At 33.8% G+C, this 19387-nt stretch overlaps 2 protein-coding genes and 1 long non-coding RNA gene across 5 annotated transcripts in view; 2 read left to right on the forward strand and 1 right to left on the reverse strand.

Moving 5' to 3' along the window:
- The window catches only part of LOC115875851, a 6788-nt gene extending 6206 nt beyond the window's left edge, over positions 1–582 (forward strand). Inside the window, exon 4 of the mRNA XM_030891388.1 lies at positions 568–582. Within this exon, the coding sequence (XP_030747248.1) occupies positions 568–582 (15 nt within the window). The remainder of the gene's footprint in view (positions 1–567) is intronic.
- A 2845-nt stretch (positions 583–3427) lies between these two features.
- LOC115876125 lies at positions 3428–4149 on the forward strand. The gene is made up of 3 exons (XR_004049101.1): positions 3428–3540; positions 3608–3711; positions 3770–4149. It is a non-coding gene; the product is annotated as an uncharacterized LOC115876125 (long non-coding RNA).
- A 7072-nt stretch (positions 4150–11221) lies between these two features.
- The window catches only part of LOC115876129, an 81081-nt gene continuing 72915 nt past the window's right edge, over positions 11222–19387 (reverse strand). For all 3 annotated transcript variants that reach the window (XM_030891822.1, XM_030891827.1, XM_030891819.1), the window contains one exon: positions 11222–14630. In XM_030891822.1, the coding sequence (XP_030747682.1) occupies positions 14501–14630 (130 nt within the window). In that variant the 3' untranslated portion in view covers positions 11222–14500. The remainder of the gene's footprint in view (positions 14631–19387) is intronic.

Raw genomic sequence — 19387 nt, forward strand, 5'->3', positions numbered from 1 at the left:
GGGGTTAAAAATCGTAACTCCAAAATTACAGTAGCTAGCGAAACGCGGTTTTCAATTTAAGATTAGGAATAATATTTGCAACAAAATTTGTAATAACATCAAAATCAGTCAAAGTCGCAGTTTTTGAGATATTCTGTGTTTCCGTAGTCCGTTTTTGAGAAAATCCGTGTGGAGAAGTACAAACTCCCATCGGACGCGACCCCAGGTGGCGGATAGGGGAAATAACTAACCTAACCGCGGACCAAAATTGGAAAAATTCTTTTACTTTGAAACTAAAAGAACTGCCTAAAAATAACTTTTTATTAACATATTTTAGTATGGGCGGCTATACGTGCCTCCCGGCGCCATTTTTTTTCTGATAAAAACGAGATTTGATACATTAGTATGACATAAATTAGAATTGATTGACGTATTCAATTTTTTTCGGCTACTTCCTGTTTCACTGGAAATGACTACAACTTTTTTATTTGCAAATTACGCATCCTCGGTGTTTTTTTATTTTATACCATAGAAAATGACAATCTGAATATAATTATATTTTTTGTATTATTGGGATTTTGGCTCTAGGTATTGTTGGATTAATTTGAAATTATACCATTAAGTTAACGTTTTGCCAATTTTTATTTTAGCCAATAAATTATCAATTAGTGATGGGTTGTTATTTAACTATCTGTTATTTTCTAACAATTATTTAGAAATAACATAACGCAACCGTTACTACTTTTAAAAAATAACAGATATAAAATAACAACACGCAGAGATCGACTGTTCGTGAAACGAAGTCGGCGCTCTGCACCGCACGAAATTCGATGCTGCTCGAAGCAATTCCAAAAAACAACTAGTATGGATGGAAAACATGTTATTTCGACAACCATCGAGACAGGCGGCGATATACAACGGACAACGGAGTGGGGTATGCGCTACGGCGCGGCGCGGCGTGTTGGGCTTACAACATCTTAAAAATAATAGGATATAAAAGAAGTAGCTTTTTTGAAACAGTTGCGGGCATAACGCCTTGCGGTCGAGATAACAGGAGTGGGAAAGGAACGCTGCTGCATCGGTTGATTGTCGATGGAGGCTCGCAACGGGTTGGAGAATAACGCATCAGTTGTTTTAGCTACGTTGTTTTTTAAACTGTTACGAGCATAACAGAGCGGCGGTCGAGATAATCGGAGTGGGAAAGTAACGCTGCTGCATCGGTCGATTGTCAATGGAGGTTCGAAACAGGTTGGAGAATAATGCATCAGTTGTTTTAGATACATTGTTTTTCAACCTGTTACGAGCATAACGGGCGGAGGTCTGGCGCTGTATGTTTCAGTACTTGGTTATTAAGTTTCAATATTTAGGTATTTATTTATTCTGAAAAAATTTTCGGAATAATATTTTAAGATTTTTTAAAAATGTATACAGGGTGTTTTGAAAAATCTGGTCATTGATTAATCACGATCCTGCTTAAAGTCCTTGACGTAGAAAGCTGATTTTTTGGAAAACGGATTGACTTTAGGGTGATAAGAAGAGATTTTCGAAACTCAAATTCTAAGGGGGTGAAACCACATTCAAATATTAGAATATATTTTATTTAAAAACTGGTGAGTTTTTCGAAAAACTCTTAAACACGTATATTTTATTTTGTTGTTTTATATATTTTAAGATTTAAAAAAAAATATATACAGGGTGTTTCATAAAATATGACCATTGAGTAATCATGATTCTGCTTAAACTGCTTGACGTTTAAAGCTGATTTTTGGTAAAAAGATTGACTGTGGGGTGTAGAGGTTCGATAATGAGGGGTTTCTCGAATCTCAAATTCCAAGAGGGTGAAAACGCCCCTCAAATATTACAATATTTGTTATTTAAAAACGGTTAGTCTTTCGGGGAAAACGCTTGGATACGCATAATTTATTTTTTTTTACATATTTTGAATTTTTAAAAAATCATACAGGGTGTTCAAAAGTTGAGTAATTGATTAACCACGATTCTGCTTAATCTGCTCGACGTTTAAAGCTTATTTTCGGCAAATGTGAGAAAATTTTATCCAGTTTGTATGTTAATGGAAATTCTTGCTTTGCTTTATCATCATCATTACAAATTAATAATTCGACGCAAACGAAGTCGCGGGTACACGCTAGTTTAAGTGTAAAATTAATTCGAAAAGTGTGTAGTTGGTTTACTTATGAAGAATATACTACACATTTTCTTATATTGCTATTTTTTGACCGCAAATGGGAAAATCATAACTAAGAGCTTCTCGCCCGTCGAGTGAGATGCACCCTGTACACTGCTACGCATTCATGATCTACGCGGATCGAGGGTCAGGGCGTAGGTAGATCGGAATGTATAGGTATAGACGAGTGGCGGCATTTTTTGGCTTTTTATATCGCAATTTGTAAACAGCGCTTATTTGTAAACAACCACCGTTTTTAGAGAGAGGTATTTTAGATCACCGATATTTTAGAACAATCGATATTTAGAAATGTTATGACACCCTGGAACAAATACGTTTAAATAAAATATACGTCGGCCTCCCCATAAGAGCAATGAGAGGATTTACGTCCCAGTATTGAAGGAGGACAGAAAATCGAGTCGAATGGTTTCAAGACATAGGTTCATCCTTGTTTAGTCAAACCTCCCACAAACCAAGGATAGACTTATGTAGGAAATGCATTGAAATTCTATAGCCATCCTTCAATATCGGGACACCGTTTTTAGAGAGGTATTTTAGATAACAATCGATATTTAGAAATGTTATGACACCCTGGAAATATTACCACCGAGCACGTCATTGTTGCAACTTGTAACTGCGTTAATACGCCTGGCGGTGACCGCCTCATACTCTTTCAGATATTTAGCAATAAAATAAAGAAACCTGTTATTTTTAAGCTGTTATTTTAAGCTGTTTTTGATAAATAACTATAGCAGTTTCAACTGTTATCTAAAAATAACAGTTTTGCCCATCACTATTATCAATTAAAGTTATAAAGTACATATAACATTTTAAAAGTATAAAACACAAAAGCATTTTCTAACGAATAATTTGGTACCACACACTTGGTATTTCGAGTCAAATTGTCGTTATGAATCGCATGTCTAATAAACCATATTCGAAAATGTCGAAATTGACGTATGATATGTCATTCTATTCAGAGTGTCATTTTCTATTGAATAAAGTAACGAAACACCGAAGGTGCCATTTAAAAATCAAAAGTTTTAGTAATTTCCGGTGAAACAGGAAATAACCGAAAACAATTGAATAGGCCAATCAATCGTAATTCATGTCAGATACTGATTTAAAAAAGTTATAGGAGTGAGCCACTTTTGAGATGCACCCGGTATAGACAGTGTTCAAACTAATCAAAATAATCGTGCTTACCAAAAAAAAACTATAATTCACACATATTTCGCTGTTATTTATTTTTTTATTGTTTCCAGAAATGCTGATTCTATATCTCTTGCTGCAGAAGACTTATCAGAAGATTCGGTAACAATACGAATTAATTTTGATGCCCCCTTTTTGGATCAAGACATGCCACTTGACCCTAGGTATGATTTTTTTAATTTTTTTTAATGAATAATAGTTATGTTTTTGACGACTTCTTTTTGTTTCCAGAATTTCTGCTATTCTAATTAGGAAAGCGATGCACGATCACATGCACGATGATTCTTCTTGATGGTGATTTTGAATGAACACAATCACATGCGCCATACTTCTACGTATGATTTTTATTAATATGTTTTCATAGTTTTACTAATAAATAATACTTTATTTTAGCTATTTGGATGTTGTATACACACCTGAAAAAGTCAAATTTGAAGATATTGCAGAATTGTTACAAACTGAATCTTTGTAATACCTATAATTTCAGTAGTGTTTAAAGAATAACTGAATTGTAAATGTATACCTTTGTGTCGGGTACATTTCTTGAAAAAATACTTCTGGATTTTTCGCCACTAGATGAAAATCTACAAAATAAATTGTTACGAAATTTGTTACAAATCCCGCATTTTTTCATAAGCTTTTTACACAAGTATCACTACTGATGTATCACTAATGATGTCACTACTGACGATTTTTCAAATCCTTACTTAATTTTAATAAAGTAGTATATTTAATAAATCAAGTTAGGATGCAAATACCGTATGATCGAAAAAAACGACGTCCAGTTGTCTATATAAATTTACATATAAAATGACAGCATTCTTCATTTCGTAGTCATCGCTGACGCCGTTTTTTTTGATCATATTATATAAAAAATCCGCAATATGCATCATACTGCAACAAAACCTGCCTTATCCGAATTATTTTTGTGTTTTTTTTTTCTCTTTAAAAATTAAATATTAATTTTGATTTCTAGAAAAACGAGATACAAAACAATGATTCTACTCAATGGACACGTTTTTGTAAATTAATGCTTCAAACATTTGCTAAAACAGTTTTTGCTTATTATCTCAAAACAACGTTTGTTGGATAAGGCGGGTTTTAAAACTTGAGGCCTCATATATTATCTTCGTTTATTATTTTATTTTTGGTACGAACCGGCAACACTGTATGCCGCTTTTTATTTTGTCTCTGTCTGCCAACTGGTGGTATGTATATTTATCTCTGTCGTAAGCATTAAAGCACAGACCACGGAAATAAGTTAAAGTTTTAGTTTTATTTTGATTGATTGCACAGACAATAGGAAGCAGATTTGAAATGCCAATAGCCGCCCATACACGTAAAGGATTTTTAAAAGATTTGTTCTGTCGCGGTCTTTGTAGAATGTAGAATGAGTAAGAGGGGGTTAATCACTGCGACCTTAAAGATCTATTGTGCCCCCCTTCCTTGAGTTATCACACAGTCTATAACCTATCATACCTCTGTTGTAGAGGGGATAGGGTATTTCCCATCCTCCTCTGACAACAGTTCTTCCTTCGAGGGTACACCCTTCCACGGTTGGAGTTTGGCCCCCCGTGCCGCCTTTCACAGTCGAGGAACTTGCATCCGGCTGAGGAACCCGTGAGGTGGTGGCTGGAGGATCTGTCTCCATTTTCTCCACCTCTTTAACTTGGTCTTTCCTTAGACCTGATATCGGTGTTGTCCCGTATCTATAATAGAGGATATGTCCCTCTTTCTCTATTGCCTCCTTGGATATGAGGTCAATTCCTATTGTGAGGACCTGACCATGGCCCTCCTCCCTCGAGTTGATGACTCGCCAACTCGATGTTCTTACATTGAAGTTCTGACCCGGGATAAAGCTCAGCAGGTAGGTGGTGTCTTTCCCCTTGCTCCTCAGCAGAAAGACCGTGATAGCCGCCTCTTTAGGGATGTTTTCTCCTTTCACTGCAACCAGTTCCGGCCCTTGCCCATTTTTAAGCTTATGTGCGATTTCCACCAACCAATTCGCCGATTCTTGAGATACACAATCTATGAGGATCATGCCCACCCGAAAGTGTATCCCCGCAAAACGCAGCTGACCCACATTTTGTAGATCGTCGTGTTGGGATCCGATCGTCACTACTTCGTCCAGTATAAGCCTCTTCTAGAGACGTTTGCTGGTCGGTGGTCAGAGTAACCTCTGGGAAATGCTTTGGCAGCACTGCCATTTTCACTTGTCCAGCAATAGCGGCAGAAATTTTAACTGACGATATACAAATCGACAGTTCTGGATTGCCGACGAACTGTATGTCAATGGGCTAGATTAGTTTGCATTCAATCCACGAAGCTTTACAGTTCGTCTGCTGGATCTGTGTCTATGAAAGGAATGCGGACAAAAAACATTTAAATAAACAGCAATATATTTTGTACGTCGACTTGACGAGTACGTCACCGCAAATCGCTCCGCCCACTCATTTTATTGGCTACTTCGAGAACATCTTATTGGCTACTTAAAAAATATCGAGAGAATATCGTTTCCCCTCTCACGGATACCCCGTAGCCACAGAACGGACAGACGTACTGTACTACTAGAGACGAGCAAAGTGCGATTCTCCAATCGTAATTGAAACTGCGATTGCGATTTTTAAATCGCTGCGACTGTAACCTGCGACTGCGATTTTAATATTTAAATATTGTACTAGGTATATAATTGTCTGTGTATATACCTATAGCTAAACAGTTAAAAGAAGTTAATAAAAATCAGTTGTTTAGTTTTTAAGATTTTTTTAACATCTACAAAACGTAGTATATGTATTAAAACGTTATGAGCTGTAACTGCTGCAACTACACATATCAATACCTACTCTTTCTACGGTTCTCAGTTATCTAATTCTTTATCCAATTCTTAAAAGAGATCTTATAGAACTATTTTTTTAAGGTGGCTCACCTCTATAACTTTTTTATTTTATTTTTCAGATAAAGAAACGAGATTTGGTACGTTAGTATATGATATAAATCAGGATTGATAGACGTATTCAATTGATTTGTATTGAATCCTGTTTCAGCGTAAATAACTTCAACTTTTGATATTTTAATGACACCCTCGTTATTTTTATTTCTTTATTTGATTTAAAATGACACTCTGAATAGTATGACATATCGTATTCAACTTTTGACATTTTCGCATGTGGTTTAACTGTAAATTGTAATATGCGGTTCATACCGACAATAATGACTCGAAATACCAAATGTGTGATACCAAATTGTTCGTAAAAAAATTGTTTTTCTAAATATATGCTTATGAGTCATCCTTGGTCAATTTGAAAAAATTGAAATATGATTAAAAATACGATTTGGGCATCTTTTGATCAGCCAAGACAACACACGAAAAACAATAGACAATTAAATCTTTTTTTCCAAGAATCCTTCATTAAAAATTAGTGTTTTTAACACTAGACAAAATTAGATAAAATTATTAAAATAGATACAATTTTTTAAGCTTAAATGTCAAAAGTTGTACATATGATATGGTTTTCTATTCAGAGTGTCATTTTCTATCAAATAAAGTAAAAAATACCGAGGGTGCCATTTAAAAATCGAAAGTTGTAGTCATTTCCGGTGAAACAGGAAGTGAACGAATTCAATGCGTCAATTAATCTTAATTTATGTTATATGCTAACGTACCAAATCTCGATTTTTTATCAGAAAAAATATATTATAGGGGCGAACGACTCTTGATACCCGATATCTTATGGTCTTGACACTAGAAAATACCTTCTCTATAACTAAATAAAATTAGAGAAAACATTCATTCGCAGTTTACTATAAAATGCTTCAACGGACCACAAAATTACATTCGCAACTCCTAAAACTTCAGACTCGCAAATAGGAGGTTATCACCTGTAGGTTATCACGGTACTAGTTTAGAAAATCACAATCGCAACAAAATCGCAACTGTAGCAATATTGGTAGCCTAAATTGAAACTTGCAAATAGAAGAAATCGCAGTCGCTAAGAGAGCCAATCGCAGGTTGCGACTGCGATTGCAGTTTACAATTTGTTGGTCATCTCCACTTACTACATAGTTCTGCCTGAAAGTCTCAATTTTGAAGAAAATACCCAATTTTGAAGAAAATTGACACAGACTAGTTCTAATCTAAGGACGATATGCGCGTTTGTGAATATCAAAATATATGTACTCAGAACGACCGGGTACTCAAAACAGCGGGACCGATTGCTTAAAAATCCCTTGCGTGTATTAGACGGAGAGCTGGCTACCTTAATCATCGTTACATGGCTAATTTTTCTTGTGAAGTATCCTTTTGTGTAGCCATTATAAAATAGTGGCGCGATAAAATAAACAGCGCGATCCGGCGCTTAAGGGGGGGGGGTGGCCAATCGAAATGGTGAAATTTTGACAAAAATATTATAAGGTACACGAGTTATAATTGTCAAATAGCTTTTATTTATTAATAAGAAACGTGGAAAATTGTTGGCAGACATTTTTCTTGTGGCTAAAATGCGACAACGCGAAAGGCACGAAATTTTGACAAAAAAATCATCGCATACATGCATGCCGATTGGTGGAATGTCATGTTTATTTATTTAAAAAGCCGCATGCAAAAGGGCAGCCAAAAAAATCGTGGCTAAATCAGCGGTAGACAGTTATCAAAAGCGCGATATTACTCTATAGGAGTCTTGAATAAATGCAAATATTTTCAGAGCCGGTAGATCTCGATAAAAAAAACATATTTTCTCTTTACCGTTTTCCAAACAAGTCCAGAATAACCGATTTATTCCAGTTTGAAAATTTAAAAAGAAATTGATTTATTTTTAAATAATTTTGTGAGCCACCTGTTTTTTTTTCTGTATTTGCATCCGTTCTTTTAGTGTCGTAACCATAGAGTAAAGCCGTAAGCATTGTAGGTTAAGAAATAATTATACCGTGGATAAATGTGCGGTGAGCAGACAGTTCTTCAATGCACGATTTTTAACATCTTTTTTTGCGAAAAATATCTCATAGACGTGTTCCTGGGGTCGAAATATATGACCCCTAAAAGTATTTGCACTTATTTAACTCTCCCTGTATGAGCGTTTTCAGGAAACGCTCGCGGCGTTATCAGTTGAAACATAATACATGTAAGTAACAAAAATTTTGCTGTGCAGATATCGACTCAGAGGGAAGACTCGTTTGCGAGAGCAAGGATCTGCAGTACGATGTACGATGAGTCAGATAGAAATAGTGAGACTTCATGCCTCTTTCGCGTTGTCTGCCGGCATTTTAGCGACGAGAAAAATGCCTGCCATCAATTTTCCACGTTTTTTAATAATAAATAAAAGCTATTTTCGCAATTATAACTCATGTACAGGGTGGGTCAAATTCGACGCTTTTAAATGGAAACACCCTCTTCTATAGGAGATAGACGAAAACTAATATCGGTGTCTGGAGCTCAGTTTTTATCAAAAACATGATGGTGAAAACCGCACATCAATATCTGTTACCTTTTCGGAGTTACGGGGTATTTTTCAAAAATGTGCAGTTTTAACAAATCGCTGTAACTTTTTTGCTATGGAAAATTTTGTATTTCTATGAAAATATTTTCAAAGCACCTTTTTACGTAGAATTTAATGGTTTAAGTATAATTTTTTTAAAATTAATAATTTAAGAGTTATCAACAGGAAAATTGATTTTTTATTTGGGACACCCTCTATGTTTTTAAATAACTGAAAAGAATTTAAAATTACCTTTCCAAAAATATAGCACACTTGATATTTTGTTATAATCCCCTTCGAAATACAGAATATTTAAAAGTTCGCCACTTTTAGGTAGTAGGCTTTGGACCCCTTATTGATGATATGCCTAATGGAACTCGAAAACATATTTTTCCAGCAAGACGACGCACCGCCTCAGAACGCTGAAGTATCAGCAAATTTTTGTAGTCAATTTCAAGAATAATTGAATAGCTAACCAAGATCCCAGCCGTTGGCCGTCGAGGCCGCCTGACTTAGTGCCCATGGATCTAATCCTATGGATATATTTGCGGAAGAATAAGGATGCGGAAGAATAAATGTTCCTTATTCTTCCATATAATAGGGAGTTTTCGTTGCTTACAAATTGCAATTCCGGTTAACGCTAATTGACAACTTTGACATTTCAATTTCGATTATCGTATATCGTAACCGCTAACTGCCAATATTTTACGGACGTTAGCCAAAGCCGTTAACATAGCGATACGCATGCGCACTAGCGCAGTGGAACACAACATTGAAAAATACAGATCTAACCTAACCTCATTCTATTTTGTTTATGTTTTGATTATTTATTTTATCTGTATTAAACTCGTTGGGAATTCTTAGTGCTTCAACTAATCGAGGAATGTCTTTTTTTTTCAAAGCGGAAATTAGCTTTGCACTCTTGGTCAGATAATATTTCTAGGTTGAACTCCCCATAAAGTTCTGCTCGATATTCGATGTTGTTTTCAAACCCTTTCAACAGCATAGCATCCTCCAAATCCGATTCATTACTAGAGTCCAATAAAATTAAATTGTTCATCCTCTATAGCGATACCCAATAAAGTCATATAAAGCACTTTCAAATCAAACAACAATACAAAAACCAAAAATCAAAACACGACGGCTGTGCTCTCATGCAGCTGTCAGTTTTCGGTTATCGTATCGTATGTCGGCTCCGAACCGATGAACCGAAAGTCCGAAAACTGTTTTTTTATCTGTCAAAATAGCGGTTATGGTTACGTATCCGTTAACCGTACCGTTGAATTTTTTTAAAGCAACGAAAACTCCCTAATCAAGAATTAGAAATACTTAGCAGTTAGGAGAGGGTATCTTTCACCCCTACTGAGTTAATGAATTCCGCGAGAAATGTTCAAAAGCAGTCCCGTCTGTCCATAACAGAGAAGACGGTTGATATGTCGAACACCTGTAGCAAAATCTCATGTCTTGGTTTGCTATTTATTTTTATTGTTATTAGATATAGTTTAAATGTGTTGGTTGGTTAAATATATTTTAAATTGTTATAAAATTCTGCATCTCTCATAGCAAATATTATTTTCGTTTTAATTGATGTTCACAGCTAGAATTTTTTTGTATTACAGCCGGTGCCGTTCAAAGCCTACTTATTTAAAGCGGGCGAATTCTTATATACTCTATATCTCGAAGAGGAATCGAGCAAAATATCGAGTGTGTTATATTTTTGGAAAGGTAATTTTTAAATTCTTTTTAATAAATTAAATATATACCGGGTGTCTCATACAAGAAATCAAATTTTCTGTTGATAATTCTTAAATTATTAATTTTAAAAAAAATATACTTGAACCATTAAATTCTACGTAAAAAGGTGCTTTGGAAATGCTTTCATAAAAATACAAAATTTTCCATAGCAAAAAAGTTATAGCGATTTGTTAAAAATGCATATTTTTGAAAAACACCCTATAACTCCGAAACGGTAACAGATATCGATATGCGGTTTTCACCATCATGTTTTTGACCAAAATTGAGCTCCTGACACCGATATTAGTTTTTGTCGATTTCCTATAGAAAAGGGTGTTTCCATTGAAAAGCGTCAAATTTGACCCACCCTGTACCTTATAATATTTTTAGTGTCAAAATTGCACCCTTTCGATTGACCGCCCCCGCTTTAAGCCCCGGGATCACGCTGGCAGACATGACTATTTCACAAGGGCTACACAAAAGGATACTTCACACAAAAAATTAGCCATGTAAGGATGATAAGGTTTTTTATGTAGGCAGCTCTTAGACTACATGGGCGGCTAATGTCGACGAAGTTGGACGATTGCACTGCTCAAGGGTTATTGGCTTTTATTTTAAGCGATTGAAATAAAACAACTGGTTAATAATGCGTCATAAATTTATTCTAGTATAGAGATTAACATTTGAACTAAATATTGACACTACTATTGTTTATGAGCAAACAAGAGTATATAATGGACAAATTCCATCAAAATAATTTACTTTATCTAATATCGTGGGAGTGTTATACACCGTTACTATTCTTAAAGACAATTAATTACCTATATAATATCATCTTATAAATGTAATCAGACTCAACAATAACACTAATCTAAAACATGATCGGACGCGTGTTAGTTAATCCATCATGAAAAAATTATTTACTACTAGTAACACGAGTGTGTTTCATATTATACGCACAATTAATTCTGATCAAAGGACGCTGCTTTTTAGAAAAATACGAAAGCAATATAAATGCACATGATTTTTTGATTTTAATATTACATGTTAACCAATGACAAAAGGTTATTGGGTTTATGTACAAAATTGATATTTACTAATTTTATAGTTTTCGGTCCTAAAAATAGAGTTTCCAAAATTAGTATTTTGTAGATTTCGCACACCTACAAATATCTAAAATTAGTTACAATCTCTACACGACAACGATATAACCTAAGTCTTACGTTTAATGATTTTTTCAACTCTAATTGAAAAGGGTTTTGCCAAAATCCCTAAAAATAGATTACCTACTATAGATCATCTATTTTAAATATGTTTGCATCAATACTTCGCCGGATATATTTAAAAATAATCAAGCCAAATCATTGTTATAATGGACTCAATGCTATATCTATTTCTTCAGATATTCAGTAAATGTAAGAGCACGAAAAAATTTTCGAAAATCGCATCAAATAAGTAATATTTAATACGATTTAATTCATGGTGATAATCTTTTAATATGGAACACTTTATATTGCCATATTACCAAAGGATTTTTTAATTGTGTCTTTACATTTGTAAGTTCTGATTTTAATTTGGTTTGTGGTATTGAAGAATTTACATAATACTTAAAAATTTTCCCTAAAGGCTGACCGCAGATGTTAGTTCTCTTTCAATACAGAATACAGACAACTTCAATGCATAGAAAACATGTGAATACATGTATACCCCGTTGAAAACATCTCTTGGGTCGGTATTTACAGGTCTATGAGTGAATCGCTATAACGATCGTGTAAGTTGGAGAAAGAAACACGAAATATTTATTACAACCACTTAATTCAGCGCTTGGGAAAATACTTGTTCTACTCTCAGTACATGTTATTATCCTGAACACAGTGACTGTGCTCTTCGTACACACGAAAATCGGTACTCAAAGCTAGACGTGTATATACATATTTTATTGTTGGAATATCTGGTCAGCTTTTAATATTCTATTGCATACAATCAATAAAATTAGCATATGATAAATAGCATGCAAAACACTTAAATATTGAAGTTATACTATGTTGTCATACATGTGACATATAGCGAAGTATCAATAATCTAGTAGGTTTCGTACAAATTTTTGGCACACCAAGTTACTTGAATTTGTCAGTGGAATATTTGAAAAGTATATTATTAACAAATCATTAATCCAAAACTATTTTCTATTTTTATAATTGATTTGAGTTAATACTGCTAACTGTTACGAACATAGGGAGATATTCTCTAAAAGTATAATTATGTGCATATTGCATCATTTTACATTCTGGTTATAAGTTGCTTTCATTCAGTTTTTCTGTTTTGCTTCACTCAGAACCTCGAAATTAGTAGAGTAAATTAGTGGTCTCAATTAAGCTTCATTCCGAAGCCCCCAATTTGTGGAATAAATTAGTTGTTTCAATTACACTTTATACTTTTTAGTTTACGATCATTCACAATGTTTAAAAAACAAGTAAAATTGATCGAATATCCTAGCAATATAATTTGCAATAGCTTGCGTTAAGCTAAGAATATAGTGAAGCGACGAGGATAGCGGCGAGCACGCAGCGCGATATCGCGTCCAAAACAAACCTGTGAAGATAAGTACGTGCGAACATAGTAAAGCGATCTGCTCGAGCGGTTAGATCGAGCGGCGAGATCGATTCAAATAATTTTGTTTTCGTCGCTCTGTTGCGCTGTAGAAAATGATAGATTCTCAAAAATTAATAGATTTAGTATTTGTAAAAGAGATTTTATGGGATCAGACAGATAGTAATCACCAAACCGATGCATTTTAGATAAGTTATGAGATGAAGTGGCAACAAATTTTCGTAAAGGTTATAAAACTTGCCATACTTTCTCGGGTTTTTGAAAACTTCATCTAACCAAATGTTTACGACATTACTGCCCAGAATTTTAGCCACTGTTAACATTTTAAAGTATCAATAAGCAAATGAAAATAATAAAATTGCGCAAGTATCTCGCTATTTCTCGCCGCTCTACTATGTTTCAGCACCTCGAGGCTTGCTCGACGCGGTATCGCGCTGCTTGCTCTGTTGCATGTTCTTAGCCTTAGCCAGTTGTATCCATAGAGAAAGCTTAATATTTAGCTGATAAAACAATCAACTTTTGATTTCTAACCACAGTTTCTCTTGACGGAAGATAATCGAAGGCCAAAATTACATTTCTCGCAAATTTTGAAGTATAAAAGCAAAGATTTGAGTTAACGTCTCCTTTTTGCTGCTAGGGCTAATCTGTGGACGGGTTTTGAAGTATAATTAGTGGAAAAGTTATAAGTTTGATAACTTTTTCTACTAATTAAAAATGTCTACCACTAATGTTGACATTCTGAATACTTACATTGAAATTAAAGGAACAAACTTCTACGCTAATTGAAACCACTAATTTATTCCACTAATTGCGAGGTTCTGATTGAAGCTTTTTTCTGTCATAAAATTATTTTTCACCTCACCTTTTTTACAATTACTTTATTTTCTGATCTGATCAGTACAAAAGAAAGCGACTTTGAGTCTTTTAGGTCTAATTTGATAATAGTAAATAATAATCCATAAATAATTCAGGCAGCTGATCTAGAATTATTTAAAATAATCAGATCAGCTGAATGGAAAGCAACTATACAAATAAAAATTTAATTCTAACACAGTTTTAAATAATATGAAAAAGGTATACATATTATATACTTTCAGTCTAGTAAATTTTACTCTCTAACATACGATTAAATATCGATATGAATCACAAAAAAGAATGATTATTACGACATAATATTCTTATCTTACGTAAATAACATGCATAAGTCTACGTCTTTTATTTTTTTTGCAAATTAGGCTTAGTAGTAACGTTTTTAATGATTGATAATGGGTGATGAATTCCTCGATGGTGCAGACTAGAGGTCCACTAGTCATCCTTTTTCTTCTGTGGGAAGTACGATAGACACGGATTTTCTCGGCCCGTCTCTGTGTACTGGAACCGTTTCAAATTGAGACTCCACAAGCCGTTGTTCGTCCGGAACGTTTACCAAATTTTGAGATCTGGAACAAAATTTGAAAATTAGAATATTGTTATTTTAAAATAAGTTTATAATAATAATAGCTCCCGTATATAGCGTTTAACGCCTTGGGAGTAGCAAGGTACAGCTTGCCATACTAGAACCGTTCGGTATACAAGGAAGGTAATGTGGCTAGCACTACGCTTCAACCGTCTATTATTACCTCAGGATTGTGAACCAAACCAAACCAAGTACTCATTTAAGGCTGAGTCGACCTAGGTACCCAAACTATTTTTATTTTAATAAAAAATAGTCGGCTGATGAAATGCCGGGTGTGGGAATCGAACCCACTACCTTCAGATTGGTAGACGAGATCCTGTACCTCTACGCCACCGAGCACCTTAAAATAAGTTTTACTTTATGATAAACTAGCGTGTACCCCCGCGACTTCGTTCGCGTCGAATTGATCATTTGTAATGGTGATGATAAAGCAAAGCAAGAATTTCCATTGGACTGGAACTGGATAAAATTTTCTTACATTTATGTCAGCATGAAAAAAACAATATGGCGATATTATTATATAACTTGGTAATATTTGAGGGATAGTTTCATCTCGTTGGAATTTGACTTTCGAAAAATCCGTTTGCCAAAAATAAGCTTTTTACGTCGAGCAGTTTTAGCAGAATCGTGGTTAATCAATTACCCAACTTTTTGGAACACCCTGTATGATTTTTTAAAAAATTTCAAAATATGTAAAAAAACAAAATAAATTATGCGTGACCAAGCGTTTTCCCGAAACACTAACCGTTTTTTAAATAACAAATATTGTAATATTTGAGGGGCGTTTTCACCCCCTTGGAATTTGAGATTCGAGAAACGCCTCCTTATCGAACCTCTACACCCCACAGTCAATCCCGAGGTCAATCCGTTTGCCAAAAATGAGCTTTAAACGTCAAGCAGTTTAAGCAGAATCGTGATTACTCAATAGTCATATTTTATGAAATAGCCTATATAAATTTCTAAAAAATCTTAAAATATGTAAAACAACAAAATAAAATATAAGCGTTTAAGATTTTTTCCGAAAAACTCGCCGGTTTTAAATAAAAAATACTCTAATATTTGAGGGGTGGTTTCACCCCCTTAGAATTCTAGTTTCGAGAATTCCCTTCTTATCGAACCTCTACACCCTAAAGTCAATCCGTTTTCCAAAAATCGGCTTTTTACGTCAAGCGCTTTAAGCAGGATCGTGATTAATATCAATGACCAGATTTTTCGAAACACCCTGTATCCATTATTAAAAAATCTTAAATTATATAAAAAACAAAATAAAATATACGTGTTTAAGCGTTTTTTTCGGAAACTTGACAGTTTTTTAAATAAAAAATATTGTAATATTTGAGGGGTGGTTTGGAACTTTTTGGAACCCCTTGGAACTGGAATTTGGAAAAATCCCCAATATGGATAAAGAGAAACTAAATAAAATAAACTGACTTGCTTTTACATCAGATGTCACAACTTTTTATAGTGGAGAAATTGTATTGCCGAGACTTGGCATTTTTTACATTCTATGTTTTTGGTGGGATTGAAATTTGCTATAATATGATTTGTTTTTCAATAACAGTGATATGCGATGAACAATATTTATAACTATGTATATTATACTTCTTAACCACGTTCGTATAGACCACTGTGTAGTTACGTCTCTGTCGCTTAAAGTGTCACTGATATCTAAGCAAAACAAAATTCCGCTGACCATGCAGCTCCCTGGACCCAAATCCGATCCTCAATACGTTTTCAGTGCGCTTAGAGTGTGTCACGGTTTTTAAAATTGTTAAAAATGAACAAAAGAAAGTGTGAAAAACAATTAAGAAGTGTATCTAAAAAGATGAAACGCCTTCAAGATACGATAGTTGCCCTCCAGGAAAAACTTTTGTCCGATTCCAGTAAGTTTATATTATTTAAATCTATAATGTATTTAATTTTATAATAATTACTTGCACAATGCTGTATATGTTTAAACGTACCTGTAACAATTCCATGCCACAGTCGTTGTTTATGCAACTACCGATAATATTTTAAATCATAATAAGTACCAATCCTTTGGGCTAATGTGTTTATGTATTAATTTGTTATTAATACTTTGGTACCATGGCATAGAGATTGTTGTTTATGCAATAATTTCAATTTACGGATAAGTCTTTGGAGAATATATTTATGTATATTCCCTTTTAGCTATTTTAGCTATTGGATAGTTGTTTATGCAACTATATCCTCCCAGTGTTGAATATTTTATTAATTTTATATTTTACTAATCAATTCCATGCCAAAGTTGTTGTTTATGCAATTACCGATAATATTTTAAATCATAATAAGTACCAATCCTTTGGGTTATGTGTTTATGTATTAATTTGTTATTAATACTTTGGTACCATGGCATAGAGATTGTTGTTTATGCAATAATTTCAATTACAGATGAATTGGAGAATATATTTATGTATATTCCCTTTTTTAGCTATTTTAGCTACTGGATAGTTGTTTATGCAACTATATCCTCCCAGTGTTGAATATTTTATTAATTTTATATTTTACTAATCAATTCCATGCCAAAGTTGTTGTTTATGCAATTACCGATAATATTTTAGATCATAATAAGTACCAATCCTTTGGGTTAATGTGTTTATGTATTAATTTGTTATTAATACTTTGGTACCATGGCATAGAGATTGTTGTTTATGCAATAATTTCAATTACGGATGAATTGGAGAATATATTTATGTAATTCCCTTTTTTAGCTATTTTAGCTACTGAATAGTTGTTTATGCAACTATATCCTCCCAGTGTTGAATATTTTATTAATTTTATATTTTACTAATCAATTCCATGCCAAAGTTGTTGTTTATGCAATTACCGATAATATTTTAAATCATAATAAGTGCCAATCCTTTGGGTTAATGTATTTATGTATTAATTTGTCATTAATACTTTGGTACCATGGCATAGAGATTGTTGTTTATGCAATAATTTTAATTACGGATGAATTGGAGAATATATTTATGTATATTCCCTTTTAGCTATTTTAGCTACGGGATCGTTGTTTATGCATCCATATCCTCCCAGTGTTATAAACTTTATTACTTTTATATTTTACTATGGGGGTCTTTGCTTACATAAGCAATTGTTAATCGCCAGCTTATCGGGCTTTGAAGTTATTAAATACGATAAGTTTGCCGGTTTAGATAAATAAATAAAAAGCGTTTTATGAATTTAAATATTTATCGCGTGCCTCCTTTTAGGTGGCAGCGACACTGAAGATTCCGACAAAGACTCATTACCTCCACCGCAAAGACAAAGAAGGTTTAATAGAATCAAATACGTTTAAATAAAATTATTTTAAACGTATTTGAATAAGAATTATTTCATCTTCTTCTGACGAACAAGAAGAAGAGGGGGGGTCAGTACAGTCCGTTGTGGTGGAAGTCCATAAGCATCCCTGCCCTACGTCAATGCCCGTTGCATCGAATGAATCTCTATTGGGTTCTAATCCCAAGAAAATAAATAATTATCACGATGCCATCATAAAAAAGGTGAATTCTTGTCACACTATTTTTAGTAGAGAAATCTTCTGGAGGTTATCGTTTTGTGTTAAATTTAAAAATACTAAATACTTATGTTCAAACGGTGCATTTTAAATCAGAAAATTTTAAAACAGTAAGAGATCTTGTCTTTCCAGACTCGTACATGTGCACAATAGATTTAAAGGATGCTTATTTTCTCATACCAATGCATAAAAAATACAAAAAATATTTGAGATTCTCTTCCAAGAAAATTTATATGAATTTAATGTTTTGCCCTTTGGTTTGTCCACGGCGCCTTTTGTTTTTTGTAAATTATTTAAATCCATTTTAAGTTATCTTAGATCGAGGGGTTTGTTAATTGTAAGTTATTTGGATGATCTTTTGGTGTTAGGTGAATCCAAAAATTCATGCCTCAAAAATACTCGAATTACAATTGGTTTACTTTCAAGATTGGGATTCCTTGTGAATTTTGAAAAGTCCTGTTTAAGTCCATGTCAAAGAATAAGGTTTTTAGGATTTATTTGGGATAGTAAAAATATAACTATTAGTTTACCTGTTGAAAAAGCTAATAGAGCTGCCCAATTTATTTCGGACATTAAATCTTGCGTTAAATTAAAAATTCGTGTCTTTGCTAAGCTTATCGGATATTTGGTCTCGATATGCCCTGCCTTTACTTATGGGTGAGCACATGAGTCTTGAGTATTTAAAATGTAAATCCCTAAAAATATCAAACGGAAATTATAATGCGAAAATGGAATTATCGACAGATAGTTTGTCCGATTTAAATTGGTGGTTAGACAATATTAATAGGTCTGGCTGTACAGTAATCCAACGTTGTTATTCGTATACAATTTTTTCCAATGCGTCTAGTTCAGACTGGGGTGCAGTTTGTTCTGCTCAAGAAACAGGTGGTTTTGAATAAAGAAGAAGCAAAGCACCATATTAATTATCTGGAGCTTCTGGCAAGTTTGTACTCATTACAGTCGTTTGTTCAATATTTTACTCAAAGTTGATAACATTACGGCAATTGCTTGTATAAATAAAATGGGGAGTACAAAAAATAAAAAATTAGCTTCGTTGTCTAAAGCAATATGGACATTGTGTGAAGATAGGAATATTTTCCTATATGCTTCCTATGTTAGATCGAGAGATAATAAAGGTGATTATGAGTCAAGATCGTCAAAAATAGAAACCGAATATGCTTTATGCGATAGAGCTTTTAAAA

Source organism: Sitophilus oryzae, unplaced genomic scaffold (genome assembly GCF_002938485.1).
Source record: "Sitophilus oryzae breed Bouriz unplaced genomic scaffold, Soryzae_2.0 scaffold_1058_pilon_pilon, whole genome shotgun sequence".
Classification (NCBI taxonomy): domain Eukaryota; kingdom Metazoa; phylum Arthropoda; class Insecta; order Coleoptera; family Curculionidae; genus Sitophilus; species Sitophilus oryzae.